General features: G+C 47.2%; 1 protein-coding gene across 2 annotated transcripts in view; it reads right to left on the minus strand.

Moving 5' to 3' along the window:
- Positions 1 to 21,669, minus strand: part of DIP2B (disco interacting protein 2 homolog B) — a 101,422-nt gene extending 79,753 nt beyond the window's left edge. For both annotated transcript variants that reach the window (XM_019556432.1, XM_019556431.1), the window contains exon 1: positions 21,567 to 21,669. In XM_019556432.1, the coding sequence (XP_019411977.1) occupies positions 21,567 to 21,648 (82 nt within the window). In that variant the 5' untranslated portion in view covers positions 21,649 to 21,669. The remainder of the gene's footprint in view (positions 1 to 21,566) is intronic.
- Positions 21,670 to 23,068: the final 1,399 nt, after the last annotated feature.

Raw genomic sequence — 23,068 nt, forward strand, 5'->3', positions numbered from 1 at the left:
GACTTTCCCTGAGTCCCTGCTCCTGGCCCCTGATAAGGTTGTAGGCAGCCATAAGATCCCCCCTCAGTCTCCTCTTGCAGAGACTGAAGAGATTCAGGTCCCTCAGCCTCTCCTCATAGGGCTGGCCATGGAGGCCCCCAACCATACGAGTCTATAAGACCAAATCTATATCCCGGTCTTTTTCGTCGGCCAATAATGAAACAGACACACCTTCGGTAAGAGGTATTAATGGAGAAATCAGTGCTATTACTCCAGTACCCCTTCCTTCTTTCCTGAAGCCCTAAAAGACAGTGAAGAGTACAGAAGCTCAGTAAGACGACACTGTGGAGTGGAGACAAAGCTCTGAGGGGAACAGTTTTATTTTCGTGTGCAAAACACAGGGCTTAAGCAATCCAGAGAGCAGAAGGGCTGAAATCCTGGGCACTCCTTCCTTGAGGCTGTGATCTGATCTGCAAGGGACAATATTTAGATCAAGTGCTTTAACTTTCAGAATTGCACAGCTGGGAATTAGGTGGTGGGACACAGATCCCTCTGAGGCACCAAACACTGCCCACTATTTGGTGGGCAGAACACAGCCCTCAAGATCCAGGGATCCATTCCAGTGCGGCTTTCGCTATATACCAAAAAGAGATTCCACCTCTGCAAAAGCAAAACAATCAGCATGATAAAAATTAAGACCTTACAGGCCCAACAGAGACCCTGGGACGATTCAAGCTGGGCAACTTCCAACAAAACTGCCTCCAACCTCAGAAGACTGTGAAGTAGAGGTGTGCACAAAAGCAATGTTAAATGAAATTTTCCCATTAATTCTTCCATGTTGTCAGGGAGGGGGAAGCATTATCAATAGACCAAAAAGCAGATTCTGCATCTGTGGAGTTGTCACATAAGAACAGCAAACACATATTTGCTTCCTGGGGCAAGCAGATTCCTAAACATGGGTGTCCTTTAAACAAGTTCTATTTAATTCAGATGTTTTTGCTGGGTTTCTTTCCCACCAAGCCCATAGGCACCTGATACAGTGAAAATAAACTCCCTTTGATTTATTTATAATGAAAAATATTCTACAAAGGATTATGCTTCGTTTTTCACCAAGTGAAACTCTTGTTACTAAATTTGGCACTAAGTTATCTTGTGACTCTTTAACAAAACAACAAAAAAGAAGAGTTTATGTAGTGCATAAAGTGCAGCAACAGACACCCACCAGGTTGGAAACTAACGCCACCTGGTAAACATGTATGGCCTCTGCCCCAGGCCCGACACTGCCTGCACTTCCCCTTTTATTGTTCTCATCTCAAATCGAGAAAGCCCCGCTCCTTAAGTCCCCCATGATGCACATTAATGCCTTAGAGCAGGATGGGCTGCTCTCGTCAAGCTGAATGAAATGGGCACCTCTCTCAGAGTAAGGGTCTGAGTCTTAGCTTGGCATGATGCCTTCTTCTGACAGCTGCCTCCTGAAGGCAATGGCGCTGCTCACAATAACAAGCATTTTATGATGATCAGATGGCAAGAATTTCCCCCCTCCAATTACTTCATGTATTTAAGCCTGTTTTAAAGGCCATTTACATAAGCAGCTTTAACTCATGGTCTGGTTTCTCCTTCAGCTCCTCCATCTTTATTTGGAAAGAACAGGCATCCCCTCCCTACTGGTAAATATGTTATGACCTGCTGATGCTGAACAGAGAAGGTCAATTTTATCGTGAAAAACTGAAAGATAAGAATGATGTTAAATGTGTCGTAAAACTGCTAAAAAGCACAGCAGCGATGTAAATAGATGCCTTTCTGCTCATGCTGCCTGATTGGCTGACCTTCAAGACTTGCTGCAAGATTTCTATTACAAAGACTTCTATCTGATGAGGGAGGGACACAATACAGACTAGTATTTGTGGAGGAGAAGAGGTCTTCTGAATTTGATTGCATCTCCACTCGGGGACCCTTTGGTTTTGCTGCAAGAAAAAGCTACAGGTTCCATGTCTAAACTCATGGCAAAGGCATGTAGGGCAGAGAACAGGCTTCTTAAGAAACAGATCCACTGCCATTCAAAGTAAAGTCATACACCAGATCTTTAGTTGAACAACATACACTCCAAAGCTGTCCTCAGGCACACCATAAGGAAAGAAGAAACAGCCTACCAAGTCTAGTAAAAGCTTTAAAAAACATATATTAAAGATTAATATTCTAAAAATGATTAGGAAAGCATAAAACCACAGGCTTCCTTTGCCAGTCCAGCTCTATATATTCCCCCAAACTGGAAATTAAAGGTTTCTCACATGGATGCATGCATTTTTACTCAAACCTGCTAGATGTTATGAATAGAAAAATAAACCATAGTTGTACAAGTTGCTGGAAAACTGCAGGCTGCTTGACTAGCAGGGGAAAAAAGCAGTAGCAAAATCCATTCCTAACAAATTAGTAACAATGACTACTTGTTATGATGCCAACTAATAAAGACAGAAGCAGTCAGAATGGCTATGAACACAGAAGAGACTCTGCAGTAATATTTAGCATTACAAACTGAAAAAAAATTGGATGGATCTAAACTATGTGTAGTTTAGATCCATCTTTCCCAAGTCTCGCTTTCTGCACTTATTCACATTCGATATATTCTTTTAGGGGCTTTTTCACCAATCCTGTTACCAATGTCTTTTTCAGACCCAGATGTTCTATTCATTTCATGACAACATTCATGGAAACACTTTTCTTCACATCAGCACCTGGAAAAGTAAAGCACATTGAGGGATGTATTCAGCTCTGCACAAAGAACTGCATTTGTGCTTCAACTAATCTGACCACAGGGTTCCTTCATGAAAGTTGTATTATATTTATTCAATTACACTGTTAAATTACACTGTTACCATCTCTGGGTTTTTGTTTGTTTGTTGGTTTTTTAAGTATTTCTTCCTACCTGAGCTCATGGTTGAGGCAGGGAGAGCACCCCACCCTCCCGTTTGCTCTCTCCTAACATTATAGCTGCAAGCTACAGTACAGCTGACCAACCACCTGGAAGGACTTACCAAAAACTTCAGAAAATCTTGTAATAGACTCATGTCATCACTGCCAGAAGATCTCATTGGGCATGAGATCCCATTGTACGTCTCATTGTGATAACGAAGTGAATGCAAACGTAATTTTAGGTACTGCTGCTGCTCAATTTACACCACTGATATCCATCTCCTGCGACATACTTCTACAGCAGAAGCAGCAATACTTTAAACAACAGCCTAATTTTTATTGCCAGGTTTCCCATTGGTATTTAACTCTAACACCAGCTGTGGCGAACTCCAGTTTTTATTACTAGGTTCTGTGCATGTGGCTTTGTCAGGTCACCAGTGTAAAAGTGAGAATGTGTACTGGACAAAATAAATATGCAATGCCTTTAATGTAGCAGCTAAATCCCATTTTGCCAAGCAGTAAATTTACACGTGATGCTTTTTACACGGTAAGTGAAGAAAGGAGCCTATCTATAAGACAAAAGTGATCAGCAGACGCACAGCCACAGTGGAGTACTGCAAAGTCAGAATAAGAGTTTACCTTGCTGCTCCTGAGGGAAGGGCCGGAAGAAGGATGGGGGCTGGGGATGTCTCTCATAAATGGATCACGACCACTGTCAGTGCTGCCTAGGAAGTGTACGATGGACTCTGCAACCCCGGTGCTACCTGTGACTAACACAGGCTTAAACGCAGGTACTCTGAAAAAATTCCCACTATAATTTTGTGTTCATTATAGAAATCCTGATCTTATCCTGCAGGAAAGAACAGGTCAGTGGAGGCAGGTACAACACATCACCTGCTGACAAAATGGCAGAAGGCAGAATAGAGGAGATGCACCTGCTGGGAAAATAGTTACCCCATAAACAAAAGGCCCAAAAGACAGAATTAACTCTTTTGTCTGAACAGTTTCATTATCCTAGGGTTACCTGCACTTAGATAAATCATTAGTGACATAAACCTACTCAGTCATCCACACACTCAGATCTTGAGCTCATCTCTCTTGTGTTGCTTTTGCTGGAGGCAGAGTATCTGGCAACTGGCACATGAAAAGCAGCAGCTCCAAGTTGCGGAGAGCTGTTTCATGGGAGAGGAGAGATCCCTTCATTTTCTCGGAGCCGCACCTGCGGTGACAGTGCTGTTGTCCTGAAACAACACTACGTCGATTCCACCCCTAAAACACCATCGCTCCAGACCTATATTTCCACAATGATTGCAAACCACAGCTCCTTCATCTTTCCTGGAGTTGGGACCAGTTCTACACAGCACTGTGGCCAGCCCCACTCAACTCAAAGATGGGGTCTACATTTTCCCAATCCTAGACTAAATCCGTTGGCCTTGTCTTCCATTCCCCTGGCCCTCGGACTTTTTCATGATGAGACTCAAGTGCAACATCAGCATTAAGACAAGAACCTACCGCCTTCTTTTGGTTCTTAGACCACAGCACTGTTACGCAGAGATAGGTCTGACTCCAAAACACAGCTATCCTGTATTAGCCATCTAATGTTGTCCCTGATGGAGCCATAATAGCTGGAAATTAACCATTTCAGAGACAACGACAATGTTTATAAAATCAGGGTGTCAAGTGTAATACATTCTGACAGGAAGACGCTTGGATCTTCTTGATAAAAAAGGTATATACACTACAGGGCTTGTTTCCTAGATGGTCTTTTTATAGCAGTTTGAAACACCAGAGACAGCTCCAGACTGAGAGGTTTTAAGACAATGTCAACAGTTACACTGAAGATAACGCACTCTGTAACGAGTGATACAATAAAGAAGAAATAAAATCCAAAATTGAAGCCTGCACCCGAGAACTGCCACACGGGAGGGAAAAAAGAGCATATCGCATGGACAAGAATATGGCATCTACCCTCAGATTCGTCACATGGGACCCGTCTTCTGACTCTAAACATTAAATGAAATTTGGAACGACCAATTCCTCTGAAACAAGATAACCTTTGGGGAAAGTACGTGCAGGAACCTTGCACAAAATCTGCACAATGGAACCGGGCGAGGGCTACTAGGCACTATTTCAATTTAAGCAACATACTATTGCATTCAGAACCATGTGCAGGATAACCAGGCTCAGATACCACTAGACAAGATGGTGCACATCACCACCTCTCCTCGACAGCCGACTTGACCTACTCGCAGCTACCAGTCTGCCCGCTGCTCCACTGCAAAGGCAAATCTGCCCTCAGATGACTCTGCCAGGGCACAGAGTTGCAAGTGCTCCTCACATGGCACCTGGGAAGGGGTTCGAATCTTCACAGAAAACCCCACTTAAAAATATTTTGCGGATGTTCCTAAACCCTGCAGATTACATCCACTGTGTAGCTAATAATAGTTTGGTTCTTACTGCCCCTTCAGTGAATCACTTTAATCCCACTGGAGAGCAAGCAGGTTGTAAGAAGTCTCTGAATGATGAACAAGTGATATCCAAACCCACATTTATACGGATTATCTGAGCCTACATTCATATGGACACAACGTTTCTCCAAAGCGTACAAACTCCCACTGCAAGAGCCAAGGCACATGCTGCCCTAAAACACCTGCTGCTGCTGCTGCAAGGTACTAGAAAAATTCAGAAGACCCACTGCTCCAGGCACTCTTGCCCAGGTTAGAAACCCCTCACACCATTTCAAAGGTCACATGGTGCCGTTTCCCACAAAACTTGCTCTTCACTCAAGGTGTATAGCAAGCAGAGACACGCATTTAAAAAAACCCTACAAACACTATTCTTCATAGGTTAAAAAAACCACCAGAACAACCCTTCAAGCAAAGCTAAAGCTGGTCCACTACTGCATGCTAGCAAAGAACAATGAGCAAATAAATAGCGATAAAGAGCCAAGGCAAGTATGCAAACATCTGCATTGTGCAGGAGTGGTGGCTTATTTTCACCAGATGACACTCAACTCAACCTGTCAGCAGAAGTGAGGCCCTGATGCTGCGTCTTACTTCCCTTCTCATATTTTGTTTCTACAGTGCCCTGGCAAACAAGAGAGCAATACAACATGCATCCTTTTTCTCTTCCCCAAATAACTAGGTCAGAACTGCAGGTACTGCTCTTCTTACCAAGAATTCCCCATTATAGATCAGGCTGCAGCATGCCCTAGGCAGAGATCATGACTGCAATTTGGTTTTGCTAAATATAGCTGGCAGCAGAGCACCTTTGCCCACCTGGCATAAAACTGTCTTCTGTTCATAAAAAGCTGCGAGACACACTTTATCTTACTGCTAATGACTTTGTTTGACATACAAGTTTTACTTTAGCCTATTTCATTGAGATGTTCTGCATCTCCCCCTTCCCATAGTGGCCAACTATCCACAAAATGGAGTTCAGCATCGAGGCAGAGAAGCGAAGCAAAGCGGCTGACGTCTCCATGCACAGCAGTGGTCTCCAACCTTTAAGCAGGAGATCACCTTTGGCATTTAGAAGCAACCCAAGATCTACTGTGCGCCACCATCACCACCCCCCACCCAGTAGGTAAGTCTTGAGGGGGGGCAGGGGCAGGGCAGATCAAGGCAGAGGGAGAAAAAATTATTATTTGGGGGCATGCCTCCCCAGCAGGTAAGTCCCACCTGGCCAGAGCTCCACTCAACTTACCCCTGATCCTGCCTCTACAGCACTGTCCCTCACTCTCACCGCAGGGTCCTCAATCTAGCCCCCACCCCCCCTCTCCCCCATGGACTGACCTGCTGGGCTGGGGCATGCACATGCATGCACACAGGCACTCAACCCCCCACCCCAGCCTTGGATCAACTCCAAGAGACTTTGAGATCTACCAGTGGATTAAGATCCACTGGCTGGTGACCACTGGTATAGAGCCAGCCACCACTTCTGGAAAGCCGAGTGAAGACACGCCAGCTTCACCCACTGTCCTTGCAGCGCAGACAACTTTCCTAGTGCTTCTTTCCTTGCTTAGGGTGTAATGCTGTGCTGAGAGCCCCAGAGGATGAAGACACTGCAAATGGCACACAAGACATGAGTATTCAAACACAGCAGGAGCAAACAAGGTCCAAACCTAATCCAGGCTGACACGCAGAAGTGTGCAATAGTTCTCATGCGGTGGCCTTTGTCTTCTTTCCATGAGGCCAACAGGCACAGGTTGCCTTCAGTCTCTAACAAAAACCTTAAGTGATTGGCGAGTTGCCCCAGCCTTTCCAAAGCTCTTCTCCCTGCTCCCCTGCCAAGATAACATAGGGTGGCTTTGAATTTGCACCCAGACAATCACAGGTGAAGAATGGTATCACTTGACCCCAGGGAGCCTTTCCTTCCCATCAGGGTGACTCCTTGGCACAACCAGGACACAAAGAGCCTCTTTCATTTGCTCATGTAACAGTTTCTAGCTCTTGAAGAGCAGCAAGTGTGTTCAAAGCTCAAACTGGAACTGGTTTAGTGAGTTAAGGAGAGCAATGCTGCAGAGGACTGCTCCGGGCAGAATCTGCTGAAGGAGCAGAGACCTGCCTTTCAGTCAAGATTCACTATCAAACTGCTTCAAATCCCTTTAAAGATGAAGAAATGGTCCAACAACTGCCAGTTTGTTTGCCTGGGACAAGAGCTTGAGGACACAGGATATGTCTACACTGCAACCACGTTAAACGAGCTGTTTGGTACTGCCAGCAATGTCATGGTGGTGACATGGAGCTCAGCACCTGGCCTGCTGGCCCAATGAGGCAGGTTCTGGGGCAGGATCGGCAGCCTGTATGGCTATGGCTACATCTGTCGTTAGCACCTGAGCAACTCGCTCACAGTCCCAGCACCAACTGCCTGCAGACCTGCCCTTAGTCTGAAAACGGTTGTCACACTTCACCCACAGGAAAGGAAGGCGACTACTGTGCTGCACTGCTGCTAAAAGCAGCTTTGAGAAGCAGGCTATCATGCCAAAGCAAAGGTCTGAGCCTGGGTTGCCGACAGAAAATGCTCATGTCTCTTTCTCAGGAGCAAAATCCCACTTGGCCTCTCCTCCCGCTCCACCCACGGTATGGGATGCCTGCAAGCGAAGGATTCCACAGTGCTCTGTACACGTCACCAGCCCGCCCCTTGGGCACGTTTGCCTTCGCACCCTTTTACAGATGAGAAACTGGAACAAAGGGGAAGTGCTTCTTGCTCCATCACTATGTATACTACCGGGGCACGGCATGCCCAGGCCTCTCATGCCAGTCCGACCTTCTCCAAAAGCTTTCTGCAACATTATAAAAAACAGAAAACAACAATAAACTCTTGCTCGTATTAAAAAAGGTAATGGTGCTGGAACCCTATGCGCCACATATACCTCCCACATCTCAGAAAAGACCCTACAAGCAAATCCATGTTTTGGTTCGTTCCTTTACTGCACGGTCGCAGCCACCTTCATCTCTGGGATGTGAAAAAGGTAAGAGCAGCCTTTGCTACAAAGGGCCTGCAGAAATAAGCTCCTGAAGAGCACACAAACCTTTATACATAATTGGCTGTTCTGCCAAGGTTAAACACAAGATATTCCTTTCTCCATCCAGACTGCCTCAGAGCTTGATAAGCTGTGTCACCCCTCTATAGCATCGACAGACTGCGTGAGATTGCACCGTGTAAGAATTACTGTACGTAAGTGTCTAATGACAGAAATCTCTACAGCTACTTCACAAGCAAGATGTTAAGCCTGAAGCTCAGCAGCAAATGCAAGAGCACACTGCACAGCACCTGGTCCAAGGGCTGCCTACCCGACTTCTATGAAACGTGCTATGGCGTTAGCAACAGCTACACCAAACAGACGGGACTTCAAAGCTTCATTTTATGCAAGTTGTGGCTGATCCAAATGCCTGAAGAAATAAAGATGAGGTTTTTATGGTTTCATTTGCTAAACATAAACCCATGTTTCTTGAGAAAGAAATCAGCTGATTTGCCTTGAAAATGCAAAAGTGGAAACATACCTTGCTAGAAACCACATTTCAAATCCAACTACATAAACAAGAAGAACCGTGTGCTTGTTACTTTATCCATTTAGTCGACTTTCCTTAAGCCACATACCACTATAAATCTGCCACCAAAAAACAATACATAATATACATGAACTGAAGTGAAAGGTCTTTTGATTCAAGCCCCAAATTTAAGGGTCAATGTTTAGTCTTTCCACCCACTGGTTTGCTTATGTAAAAAAAGTAAGCATTTAAAGCCACATTAACTGAAAAAACAATTACATTAATTTGACCTGGAAGAAAGCAAAAGCAAGTAAACACATTTCTTACAATCTAACACAGACATCTGTCATTCTCTGGTAAAAATTATAAAGATAGCAATTATAAGCCTCAATCACTCTTTAATAATTGTTCAACTGACGGGCCCACCTTGCAAACACACCACGTGCCATTGTGACGTAGCACAAACTTGACCAGGGCTTTAACAAGCAAAGTGTACCAAATGCCAGGGCTTCAAACACTGCTCTACTGTTTAGCCCAAGGTTTCTAGGTGTGGCTGCAGTGAAGACATAATAGGGTCATTTACAACTGACTCACTTACCTTTTCTTCCCCCATTCTCTGCTTGGTGCCAAAAACTAACCCTTTCCCATGATGCATGGCTCTTCATGAAGGGATGCACTCAGCAACACAAATGGGACAAAAACCTGCTTTCCATAATCCCACCTGCAAGACATTCTTTTGGGAAATCTGAATAACGTGTCTAACTACAATCAATCTAGCACTCCACTGGAAAAGCTTGATTTCTCACTTTTCACGCACGTGTATCTTTTCCAGCACAGCTGATATACAAGCCCTTTTCAGACCCACAGGAAGCTAGCCAAACCAACTGCAGGCTTCCAGCACAGTACCTGGGCACCTGTTTGAGAGAGTCAAATCATGTTACACACCGATTTTTTTAATGAGGAGGCGATGTGTTCCCCATACAGCACGCAGGGCTGAGAGTGAGGATTACCTGAGTCCTATTCCCCGTTCTGTCAGTCTACTGGGATCAGGCCACGCCACCTCCATGGTACTCCTAATCCCAGTAGACAGGAATTTGTGTTGCACGAAAGTATGAGAATTTCTAAAAGAAAAATAGGCCTTTTTTGTTCTCTCACCCTCCCAGCATACCTTTGCCTCATCCAATCCTGGATACTTCTTAATTAAGCTGCCAAAAGACTTTTAATGGTACCAGCTGGTTGTTGTTTTCCTCTTTCAAATGTCATTTAAAAAAGATTAAAATCCATTAAGGTACCGCCCCACATAGACAGCTGTTGAAGCTGACCCAGAGATGTTACGTGGCCTTACATTATATGACAGTATTCATGAGGTAATCTTTTAAAATGCAGACCATGTAATTAAAGCATTGGAGAAACCCAGCACAAGTATCCTGGCAGAGTCTGCAACTACACCGCTTTGGACCACTGCCATACTCTGTCTCCATTTTTCAACAATATAATCCCACTAGCATTATCTGGACACTTCCCTCTGGCTGAGTTTCAGTGGGTGCAGACCAACGATTTTAACTGATGCTATTATGGGGCATGTCTGCTAACTCCAGCATCTTTGAAGAAATATTCGCTGAAACAAATCTATGCCTATTTACTGAGTCAGCACAAGCTCCCAGATCCTCATTTCACATTTACTGCATTCATCCGTTTCCACCCAGCTCTGCTCTCTGCTGCACAGTGTATAAACATGCACTGGAAGATGTCAGATTATTTCCCAACCCTCAGGAGCATCACTTACACATGGTCTCTTTTTGCAACAGTGACAAAGCATACTGTAAACAAGAATTTCAGCTGCTGCTCTTCCACACAAGACTGTGCTGGTTATAGACCTCTACTTCCTGCCAGAACACAAACCAGCGACTACTGCCACTCTTCCTGAACTTGACTCAGAAGCACTAAAAAGTTCAGTTCTCCCTCCAAGATGCTCCTTGGATTTTTGTGGGGAGATCAGTTTATCCAAGTCAGAGCTGTCCCCAGAGCAGCAAAACAGGAATACAGCTGAACCACTGCAGAGTGCCACGATGACTAGGCATTACAAAACCTTACCAGGAAGCCCAAACTAACCCAGCATGCATTTGCGTCTGTTCCCGAGAACCAGCTACACTGTTCGCAAGAAAAGCTGCTCTCTCAAATCCAAGGAATCCCTAATTAGGAAATATTTCATTTCCAAATGTGATTAACTGGGCTTTCACTCAAGGGAGTCAATGCTGCATTAAAAGCACAGAGGAGGCAACAGGGCACTAAGAAATTTTCCTCGCTGACCCCAACCAGGACTCATTGCTTTGGTAGCAGCCGCCAGGCTCAACGTGCCTGCCTTGAGTCCTGGGTGCAGCCCACAGATGCTCGGTCCCTGTCCAATAAACTTTTTAGGGAAAATTGCACTGTTTTGCTACCTAGGTGCAGCTGTGCCAGCGCAGCAATGGAATGCTGCCAGTGCCCACAGTTCACAGGTGTTTTTAAACCTGCTAGCACGGGCACAGACTGGCTGCTGTGAAATTCGAATCATGTCAGCCACACTTGTTGGCATGGCTCACGGTAAAATGAAGTTTCAAATGCTAATGCACAGAGTCCTTCTCATGAGGCAGTTTGCAAAATCATGCCACAGGCCACATCCATCCTTAGCCTAAAACAGGATTTAGCCCCACCTACTCAAAATCTAAAACACAGGGCTTGTCTCAACAGAAAAGTTAGCAGGCAGGCAGCTCAGGTGGGAGTTTATAGTACACAATCTTTCCAGGGGGTCAGCTCTTAGCTATGTGCCCTACAAGGGTCCCTATGGGGGAGGCGGTGCACAGAACCTGGTATGCTAAAAATTCACACTCAAGCTTACTGCACGCTAACTTTCCTGTTGAGACAAGTCGAGAGTCTGTGTCCTTCTAGCACATTAAACTCTGTTACCTGTGTACACTAATGCAGACCAGTCCTCGAGAAACACCATGTCCTCAAAAGTGTTCAGAGCAGCCAAAAGACTCCTGATCCCAAGTAGGATCTCCTACTACCCAAAGGGAACACAGACAATGCTGCTAGTTCAGTCCCAGACATAACTCCATGCAGATCCAATTATGAGAGGGGTGCTTCAAACGCAAGAGAATTCAACTGCCCAGTGTCCCACGTAGTGGCTGGTAGACACAATTTTCCAACTCTGAATCCACTACTTGACACTGGACCATGGCCATGAGCCCAGCAAGATGCTCAGCAGCATGACTCAAACACTTCCATAACTTGCACTAAGTGGTCCCACAATCACCTCCCTTCCTGCTCGCAGCAGCACAATCCAGCTACCCACCCACCCAGGCACAGAACACCCCTGCTGCAAGTACTTACTCACACAGAAAAGTAATAGAGGAAAACTTCTTTTAATGAAACATAGCAGCTGCGAGGACCATGTGCCCAAGCAGCTCCTCCCCCACCCCAGAGAAAAGACAGTGTCTGCACTAGTGCAAACCCCCAATGGACATGCGTGGCATAGGCATCCAGAGCAGCCTCATTTGTTGGGCATCTTAAACTGCTCCAGAGCAGCACCCATATATCTGGGGCCTCAGCCAGCACAACAGGGCTGTGAAGCCAGCAGATTTCCTCAGCAGACAGCCACACTTTGGAAATCTGCTCCCGAGTCTTCCCCTACTCTTCAGGTGGTGTTTCCAACAATAAAACAGTCTACTTTTGAAAAGCTCGGCGTACAAGACTAGCATCCTTGCTAGGGACCGGAGATGGAAACCATGTCCTAGCCTGTGCTTTCTCACTGCTGTGCTTCAGACCTAGAGTTTGACATAGGCCCTGATCTCAGAACAAATGGGAGTGTTTTAATCCCTAAACCACCCTGCTCCCATGGCTATGGCCATCCTAAATGCAATGCATTATTTCTAAATTAAAACATATGTTTTTCAAGGCAGCTAGCCATCCAGCTGCTCTGAGACTGAGATTACTGAAGGCCTAATTTTATCAGGCAGGGATACAATTCTTTTCGTTGTTTATACTCCCCAGGGATGTAGACTGGTAGAATAAAACTGCTGGACTGCCAGGGGAATACTTCTGAAAGGTTCAAAGATGATCACTTCTACAATGGTTTTCCAAAGTGCAAGGCTGCATGTCCAGCAGCCCATGTCTCTCACCTATCACAAAATTCAGACATGATACACTCTGGTTTCAAGACCAGTGACTCTGGTTGCCCAGTTAGCAGAACAAAAACCAAAAAATTTCCATCCAGCAAAAATTCCCTTGACTCATTTTAATGCTAAACTCTGACCAAGTTTTTAAAAAACAATGAGATTGAAGCTAAAGTCACAGTGAACAAAAAGTGCCACTAGAGCTTTACAATAAATAAGGACATGCTAAATTTATTATCCTCATTGTAAGTGTTGTGAACACTGTTGAACAGAATACAGACAGAAAAAAATCTAAGCAGCTTCTCAGATTTATGCTTCCAAATTTGGAAAAGCCTCGTGCAGACTGCTGAAAAGGGGACTTTGAATACAACAGGAAATACCCAGGAGAGTACCAACGCAGGCTAGTTTCCACAAGATGATCCGGGAGCTGCAGACTTTTATTTAGAATGAGAAAATCGGTTTGAACCCTACTGCCTTATTGCAACGTAGGGTAGAAAGTGTGCATCAGATGAACGGCTGCGGCAGACCATCATCAGGTGCAACTCAGCGCCTCCCTCGAATGTACTGCAAACACAAGAAGGGGATTTTTCTCCTCTAAACACAGTAACGGGATGTTGTGACCTGATGGCTCCTCCCAAGCCCATGAATCCCAGGGAGGGCTGGGATTTGTCAGCACCCAGAGGGAATTGCTCCACCTCCCTCACGCAGACGTTAATCCATGAGCCTGGGAGACTCATCTCATCACCAAGGCCAGAACCAGCCAGGCCTTGGCTGACCCCTTTCTAGCTGGACATACCTCACCAAGGGCCCACCACCACTTTACCAGCATGCACGCAAGCTAGGAGCGCTTGTCATTTTTACTATGACCATTTCATATGCAGAAGTGTTTTAGACTGGTAATGGAATATGCTCAAGGAAAAAAAAATGTACAGTTATTTTGTACCATAATAGGTAGAATAATAATTCAGATATTAATACAAAGCCACAAAAATATGGATTTAAAGCTAAATCTGAACTGGGATTTTAAGTCAGTGCTTATTTATTTGGTAACCGATTCAGATTCATGACTTACCAGGAATTTCAAGAAATGCTTTTTTCCACCCCCCTTTAGTTTTTGTTTTTTTACCATGAGAGATGCAGTTTAAAACCAGCCATTCTGAGAAAGCATCTGAACATTAACTAAAACAGGAAACACAGTTCACTTCAGCTTGTACTTGCACCCCTGGGACTTTTCACTGGGATTCCAGGCTCAGGCTTCTGAAACTCTGAACAAACATGATAACTCCAGCTGAATGGCATGCTTCGAACAAAACTCATCAGAAACAGGGACGCAGGAAAGAACCTCTTACCCTTTCCCCAGCGTCGGGAATGAGCCAGAAGTCTGTGAGGCCTGGAGCACACACACCTCATATGAAACTCTGGGCACTGGCCAGGGCTAGAAGCAGAATACCAGACTTTACGGACCAGCACTCAGACCCCAGGCAACAGCCGGATCAACTATGATGCGTGGCTCTCTGCATGAGCAAGACAATTTAAGCAGCACGGGAACTCCTGAAGCCGAGGTGCTTGGGGTAGCAAAGTAAAAAGCCCTTGGAACAGCCTTTAAATATAAAAAGGAATGAAGTTAGCAGGTCTGTTAAGAGGCACCCAATCAAAGCTGTGAGTATGTAGCCACACCAAAGGCAGTAGGGACAGTGGAGACAGATCAGGAACTCTGCTGAAGAGGGAGATCAGTTCTAAGTACAAGAGAGCTCTTGAGAACCAGCAGGGAGGAGTCTCCTGCTAACGCCTAGCATTTTTCTCCCAGAATCGCAGCTGAAACACGATGCACACACAAAGGATAGAATCAGGAGAGCAACAAGCAAGTGGGCTGGACAGAGAAACAGGCTTTGCAAATGGACTGAGTTATTAAACCCCTGGATCAGAAAAGGGATCAATAAGTCTCCAGACACGGCGTCCGTCTTATTGTTTGATACCTCTACACTGGCTCCTACCTGGAACAAGCATGTGCTCTCTGCCCAGGTGCCCACATTCACAAAAGAGACCCACCAAAAATGCACACTCCCTCCCCCCCACATTCTGTCCTTCCTGGGGGAAAGATCAGGTGGGCTACAAGGCCCAAACATCCCTCTCCTCCCAGTCAGGGAGAGAAGCACGATAACGGTTTTGGGGAGCTGGCCCAGGCACTTCCCAACTCCTTTGAGGGGGAGGAGGGGGAAATTCATCCTCTGAGTTTGACTCAGACTAGTGACTTCATTCATAGGGCAAGACACTAGCCAAGTTAACAGTTACAGTACCAGGGCTCACTGCAAAGAAAAGTGGGACAAAACAAAACCACCCTGTGCACGTAAATGCTGAAGTCACTGTGTGGGCTTTAATCATTAGAGCGCTGGAGACAGGAATCCCAGTTTCTGTATGTGGCTGCGTCTGATTCACAGCAAAACCTTAGAAAACACTCATCATGTCCTCAACTCAGACCCACATGAGTAAGGCAGTGTTCATCTTTCTGGCTTCAGAGGTGTTATGAGGATGACTATTCGCAGAGGAATAAGAGCTGCTCAAATGAAAGATGCTGTGAGTGTGAAATCATCAGTGTAGGTTTGAAATGAAGATTAGCCATCAAGGTGAGCCTGCATCATTGTATGGAGGACACAGGAGAGAAAGCTGTCCTACAGCGCCAGACTGCAGACAGCCTCCTGTTCCACCCCCACACACAGGAACACGTCAAACACCCAGATTAAAAGGAAGCTACCTGTTAAATCCCGCCTCAAATGGTACAGGATCAACCCCAACCTTTGCTGGGAGCTTTAGCTGCTGCATGCACTCTATCAGGCAAGCATCTCCCCCCTTCCCATTTCAGTGGGATGAGTACCTGGAAGACTGCACACGCTTCACTTTCAGCCCTGCTCCCAGTCACCCCAGCTTCTTTCATCTGAACCACTCCCTTCCCTGCTGTGATGTTTCCACCATTCAGACATGGCAGCAGTGATTCCTCTCTCCTGGTCAGTCGGTCCAACCCTCACCAGTACAGCTATTCCAACTTTTTCTCTTAAACCCATCGGTCTTCCCTGTCCTTTAATTGTTTTTCACTCTTCTGCCACAACCATCTCTATGGTACATTTTCCAGGGGATCTTTTGGAACTTCAACTTGATGTACTGGCGATGGGGAAAATTAGCTACTTTGCTTCTCTGCTGTGCATGCCTTCTGGGATGTATTTCCTTTCATCTGAGCCACAGACCCTGGCTAGGAACCATGTGTAACCATGCCTGCGTCACTCTTTCCTGGGTTATAAGGCCTAAGAAAATAATATCAGAGCTGCAGGCTCTTACCAGAACTTTTCTTTACACAAAAGGCAGGAATGGGGTGCTCTTGATTTACATCAGCACACCCCCAGTGCGCTCTGAAAGGACAAGTATGTATGTCAAAGCACTGCTTCAGCATGGTCCCTGTACAAGCTGCAGGCAAAACACACACATCAAAGCCAGGCAGATTCCTGACTCGCCCACAGACTTGGGATCTGCAGTTTACCTGAAAGGCTGACGAATGACTAAGGGAACAGGCAAAAGTTCCCCACAGTTAATCCTTTCTATCTAATGCAGGGGTTAGCAACCCCCGGCACATGTGCCAAGCATGGTACATAAGGCCACTTTATTCAGCACACCACTGCCAGCCCAGGCTCTAAGCAGCTGCTGCCAGCCACGGAGCCCAGGCTGCTCCCAGCAGGTGGCTGGGAGGCTGCAAGCCTCACAAGCAGACTGGGCCCCGTGAGCCACCTGCAACCAGAAGGCTGCAAACAGCGGCTCCAGCATGTCAGCACTCCGGCACCTTCCAAGGTAGGCATCGTGTTTTTTTCAGCACTGGGGCCAAAAAATGTTGCCTACCCCTGATATAATGCAAGAACAGTAGTGACAGTCACTGCTAAAGTGTACAACAGTAGCAGACTCCTACAGGTAGGGCACAAAAGAGAAAATCGGGACTACTGCCGGTTTTACCAAGTGTTTTGATGTGCCTTATTCACTTTGCAAGCTCTGTGCCTCAGTTTCTCCGGTTGATAATTCTCCTGTCTCTGAGATGTAAGGATGCAAACCTGTAAAGTACATTTTAATAAGTAGGCAGAAACAGGCAAGATGCTGTAGTAAACTATTCAGTGTGTCAGAATCGGGGAACCAGTCCCACTAGGCAGTTGTCTGGTTTCTGCCAGTTGGATTCCAAACCACCGAGCAGAACCCGAGTCCCCCACTCTGCTGAGCCCCCAGATCATGACATGCCACACTTCCTACTCCAGAGGACTGATTCTTCAGCAAGACTGTCTCCAAAAGAATAAACTGTGGAGCTTCAAATTGCTCACAGAAATACCCACACTGCAAACCAGACAGCAAAACATATAGAAAAGAAACAGAAACCTTAACTCCTTAAACAGAATGAGAGCAAGTGCAATGAAACAATGACAGCACAGCATCCTGCTCAGGTGGAAATCAGATTAAAGTGTCTGAACCTCTAGCAGGGGAATTCCTGGCTACTACCAATCAGACAGGTCCAAAGTCCCCCGCCCGCTCACCTCACCCCTGCACAGACCGCACAAAGAAAGATCTACTTCCTTTTGTTGTTAAAAATCATAGACAAATGCATTATGGCTCAAAAGCAACCACCAGTCAACTAAGCATTTAATGTGTCTGAGGCCCCAGTCGCTGAGCCTCTAGAAGAGAGTGCCAGGCTACAAACAAAGTGCATTTGTAACAGGGGAGAAGTCAGGAGGCAGGGGTTGAAAGAACAAGCCGCCCAGCAGCAGGTGGTTACAGCCCTGACATGCTACGAATTGCCCACACTATTGTTACCTGCCTCCACCCAAACCTTCCTGCTTTTCTCTTCTGCCCGTGATGCCTGCTGTGTGGACTGCAGGCTGTTAGAAGCTATATTTGTGCAGGGTGCTCTACAGTGGGCATCAAACCAGTAGATGTCCAGGATCCCTAGAAGGGGAAAAGAAAGCACCACGACATCAGGTTTTAAACAGCTCAATCCAATGTTCTTTAGCTCGGAATCCACTTAACACACCTGATAATTACAGGCATTGTTACCTGGCTCTGGCCCCTCCAGAAGTCCCAAGGGAGCTGCTTCTTTGTCACTCCATCTCACTGACCACTTGGAGGCCTGGGCAGGGAGGGAGAGGAGGTTGTTCCAACTCCTTCCTCTGTGCTTTGCTTTGCCCTGATAATGCAGTTCGAACTGAGCTTGCATGAAACACTGTGTTCGATTTTACCGATCAAGAACAACTGTAAAAACATCTGGGGATCTGCTCTGCTCCTCACTCGCAATGTCAAATTGCTCTAATACTAACAGATTTAGTTAGGCCAGGAGGGACCTTGGAAGATCATTAGGTCCAGCCCCCCACAACACACCAAGCAGGAAAGATAACCGGGGGTATAAATTCATCGATTGTAAGGCTGGATTAAATTCCCTATTAAATTCCCTTCAGGGCCACGTATTTTGTCCACCTGCTTCCAACACTTTGCTGACTGCGTGCTTGATTAAGACGCAACTGAGACCTCCACAAAGGTATGCAATGAGAGTGGACAGAAATTTTAAGCACAGGCATCCTAGGCAGCCCCAAAAATATGTTCCTGTAGCAGCAGCTCAGCTAACGGGCAGCATAAAATCAGGCCCCTGTTTATACCAGAAACTTCAAGCTGTTCATTCTTTTGACCCTCAGTAACAGCACAAGCAACAGCCTCTGCCAGAGCACCAAGGACATTAGCTCGTTAAAAGAGCAGCTTATGCAAATGGAAAGCAGTACTTCCCGTCACTGCTGCTGCATAACGTAGGTGTTATTGACAGATGGCTAAAATGAAGAAAGAGAAAATACCCAAAAGCAAGCAGGAAGAAGATGAGCATTACTGTTACAGCAACATGAACACTTAGTGGGTCATTCACACATTTGCAGTCGTTGACATATTGTTATAAATATACTGCTTTATTGGAAGACGTTATTTATAAATAAGAACGACTGAAAGCACTGAGATCTCGGGATGTGAAGCACTGTGTAAGAGCGGAGTATTATTTCAGGCAGCAGGCTGATACAGGAAGATCATGCCCCCACCCAAAGGACCTGAGTGAGTCAGCCTGAGGCCCATGATAGGTTCAAACAGAGATGGGCACTGGAGAACTACACAGAAGCAAAATAGGGAATTTCTACCAATCCAGGGCAACGGCAGCACTACATACAGATCAGACTCAGGGAGAACAGAGGCAGGGATACCATGGGGTAGAGACAGTCCGGGAGGTTAAAGCAAGACAAAGAGGAAGGACGCTGTTGCTGTAGAGTGAACTGCCCAGTCTTTACCATGGGACAGGAAGGGCACATGGGAAGTTACCACAAAAGGCCTGATACAGCATGAAGTCACACCCTCGCTTCCCATGCCCACACGAATATGCTTATGCTGCAAGGCACAGGACCGCTTAATCTAGGTGCTTGGGGAGTTCCACTGTCCTGAGACTACCCTAGCTCCATGGCCAGGTGTGCAAGGACTCAGCAGTCCTCACTTCAACCAGCCACGGCCTCCTAATACTCTGCAGACTCCAAACACCAGCCAAGCCCCAATGCCCACAACTGCAACGTCTAGAGCAGCGGGGACCAACATCTTTGACAGATGTACCACAAACTAGCCCTGTACCCTCCCTAAGGGCCACTCCTCTGCCTGATCTGCTCTGCCCGATCTGGCACTGTACTGCCTGCTGCCTCTGATCTGCTGCATTCCCCATGCACGGGCTGCCTGTGACGCTTGTGACACGCATGCCAGATTGGCCACCCCTGTTCTAGAGTAAGCCCAGGGTTATAGCTGGAGCATGTACCTAACAAAGGCCCCATACAAATACAGGGAAGGCACGTCACCATGGTCTTCGCCGGCTATGAAAAGGAGCTATTCTTCCTGCCTCCCAACTAACATCTGACTGGATTTGGACTGAGATCCCTTTCTGGGCCAGGATCCATACATCACCACCCAGCAGGTTCTGGTTAATCCTATGTTTTTCTGTTGTGCGAGAAAAGGACCCACTCTAAGGAAAGCAGCTGGGCTGACAGAAACCAGAGCCAGAAACACAATTTTCACTGCATGCCACCAATGGACCCTCAAGATGACATGTCCCCCTGTGCCCTCTCCCTCAGGGCTGTCCCACAAAACATGTTCGACTGCTCTGAACAGAAGTCAGAACTGCATTTCGAGAGGGGGCTCCGGCCACCTTCATGCTGCCTACAGCCTGCACAGGAACTATCTGCAGGGGAGAGGTCTAATTAGCCTTACTGCTCTGGCTGCAGATTGTTCCTCAAGGAAGCCCCTTGGCTCAACACTGCTAACTACAATTTCTATTTGCAGCATGTATTTAAGATAATCCTTCTGTTCCACTTTCCAGCCCACATGCTGACATGGCATCTTTTGCACATTTAGTGCCAGATCCCACTTTAATGTGACTTCTTTGGGGGGGATCAGAAGCATCCCACACTTCGTGGACTAACGGTGATTGAATCTTGTGTCTGACTACCCGCAGGGCTTCCCACAGCCCTGCTCCATGACCACAGCTCTGTCTGCAGCTCCGGCGGACGCCAAACTACCTGCCCGCCATGCACCAGGAATTGCACCACCCCCACATTGGAGCAGCAGTATCCATGTGCACCAAATGCAACCTGTGCCCCGCTCTCTCCCCACCTCAGAAATGGGAAACGTAAGCGACAGTTGTATCCAACTCAGAGCCCCAGCCAGCAACACCCAGTAAGCAAACAAGGACCTTGCAGTGAAACCTGGTGCCAAGCACAGATGCCGTGGGGAAGCACTTCCTCTCATATCTCCTCAAAGACAACCTAGTTGCTCTCAACTAATTAATGTCTTTTTAATGCAATTTGCGAGCAGTGGTGTGGCTCACCATCCTACTGCAAGTCGGTGTGGCCTACCCCAGTGGCCAGGCACATGGGAATAATTCAGAGGGGCTCATTAATAACTCTTAGCTCTTTTAAACCGGGCCTAGGATTCCCGCACAAAGCACGCATGTCCACGCGTGGGTGCACAAAATGCTTTTCAGCCAACAAAGCCTGTTTGAGCCGAACGCGGTTTCTTGGCACGTGCCTGCGGGGGTCACTCCTCGCGGAGGGGCTGCGGGGAAGCGTTACGAACCCAAGGTGTGGGGCCGGCCATGGGGAAGCGTTACAAACCTGAGACACAGGGACGGCTGTGGGGAAGTGTTACAAACCTGAGGCACGGGGCCGGCCAAGGGGGAGTATTACAAACCCGGGGCACGGGGGCACCAGCTCCAGAAGAGCCGCAAAGGGCTGGCGCGGCCGGCGGCGTGATTTGGTGGCCGTGTGAATAGCTGCACCGCCCCATGCGAGCCCCTGGCCGGGGTTTCCCGCGCGGCCCTCTCCTGTTTTCTGTGAGGTTTTCTCGCAGACTGGAAGCGAGTAGGGAGCTCCCGGGGCCGCGCGCGGAGGGGAGCGAGGCCTGGTCCCCGGCCGCCTCACACCCCCCCCGGCCGGGCCCCGCTCACCTTCCGACAGCTCCAGCTCCAGCTCGGCCAGCTGCTCGCGCACGTCCCGGGGCAGCGCGGCGGCGCCTGGCGGCTCGGCCATGGCGGCCCGGCCCGGGCCCCCCCCACCACAACGCCGGGGGCCGAGGGGAGCGGCAGGACCGGCCGCCGCCGCCATGCTGAGCGCGTCACGTGACCAGGGGCGGGGCGGGGCGGGCACCACAGCGCCCCCGCGCGCCCCTTCACGCGGCTTCCGGGGTGGCTCTGCCCCCTCCCCCTTGCACCCGCACGCGGGTCCCAGCTTTCGTAGTGTGACCCACCCCCCACTTGCACACGCAGTCCAGTCCACTTTTTGCCTTGTGCCCCCCACCTTGCGCACACAGCTCAGTATCGTCTCCCCCTCCCCATTTGCACGTGCAACCCAGTCCCAGCTTTCCTATCGTGTGGCCCCCCCCGCCACTTGCACGCACAACCCGTTCACAACTTTCATATTGATTGTGCACCTCACCCCACTTGCACGCACAAGCCAGTCACAGCGCTCGTATTGATTGTGCACCCACCCGAACAGAAACAAGGGGGGCAGGGGAGCGAGCTAGAGGGAGAGACCCAGTCCTGTCCAGCCCCTGCACGTACAAGGTGTCACGCAAACAGCTGCGCGAGCGCCCTGCTCCAGCAGCGCACGGGTGTGGTGGGAAACAAACTTCTTTGCAGACACCGCACCTCCAGGACAAACACATCCCTTCCCCGTGACAAGTATGTTTGGGGGGGGTCCTCCTAAAGATAATTGGGGGGAGGGGGAAAAAAAAAAGAGATGATTAACCATAGTAATTTTTCCCCCCACATCTAAACTACATTTTACTATGGGTAGAAACAGGCAGATCCCATCTTTTGTACATTACAAGGTTATTCAATGCAGGAGCGGGCCAGGCCCCAGGTTCATACATCTTTCCCCAAAGAGCTTCCCCCTGGACCGCAATGAGGGTAAGGCAAGCGTGGGCGCCCCACACCCTGCTTGCTTTGCAATGGGTGCACATCTCTCCTAAATCGACCCGTCACTATTGTATACGGCACGTTACTCACTTCAAGTGCAGTAATCCAAGTTGAATTTTTAATCATTTCCGAGATTAAACTTTGCAAATGCAATGCGTTTCAGAACTTTTATCACCCCCTGGATACCTTTCAAAACTTTTACCACTTCAGACTCCCTTGGTTGGATTCCATCAAATGTTGCTTTCCACAAATAAACAGAGAAGGGTTGGAAAGCTTCCTTAGCCTGTAAGTATCTTCAATGATTTTTTTTTTTTGTGGTTAAATTAAAAAATTCCCAGGCCCAGTACAGGTAGTTTAAAAGTGAGTAATGATTTTTTTTTTTTTTTTTTTTAAATAGAAGACGCCTAAAAATGAACAATTATTTCTATAAATCCATCATACTGTGTTATGAATCAAAAATCAAAAGCGATTGCCAAGCTGAATAATAAGTTAGAGAAATGATAACTCTGGCTTTATATATTTATAAAAATAGA

The sequence above is a fragment of the Crocodylus porosus genome, unplaced genomic scaffold (assembly GCF_001723895.1).
Source record: "Crocodylus porosus isolate Cpor-Errol unplaced genomic scaffold, CroPor_comp1, whole genome shotgun sequence".
In the NCBI taxonomy this organism is placed as follows: domain Eukaryota; kingdom Metazoa; phylum Chordata; order Crocodylia; family Crocodylidae; genus Crocodylus; species Crocodylus porosus.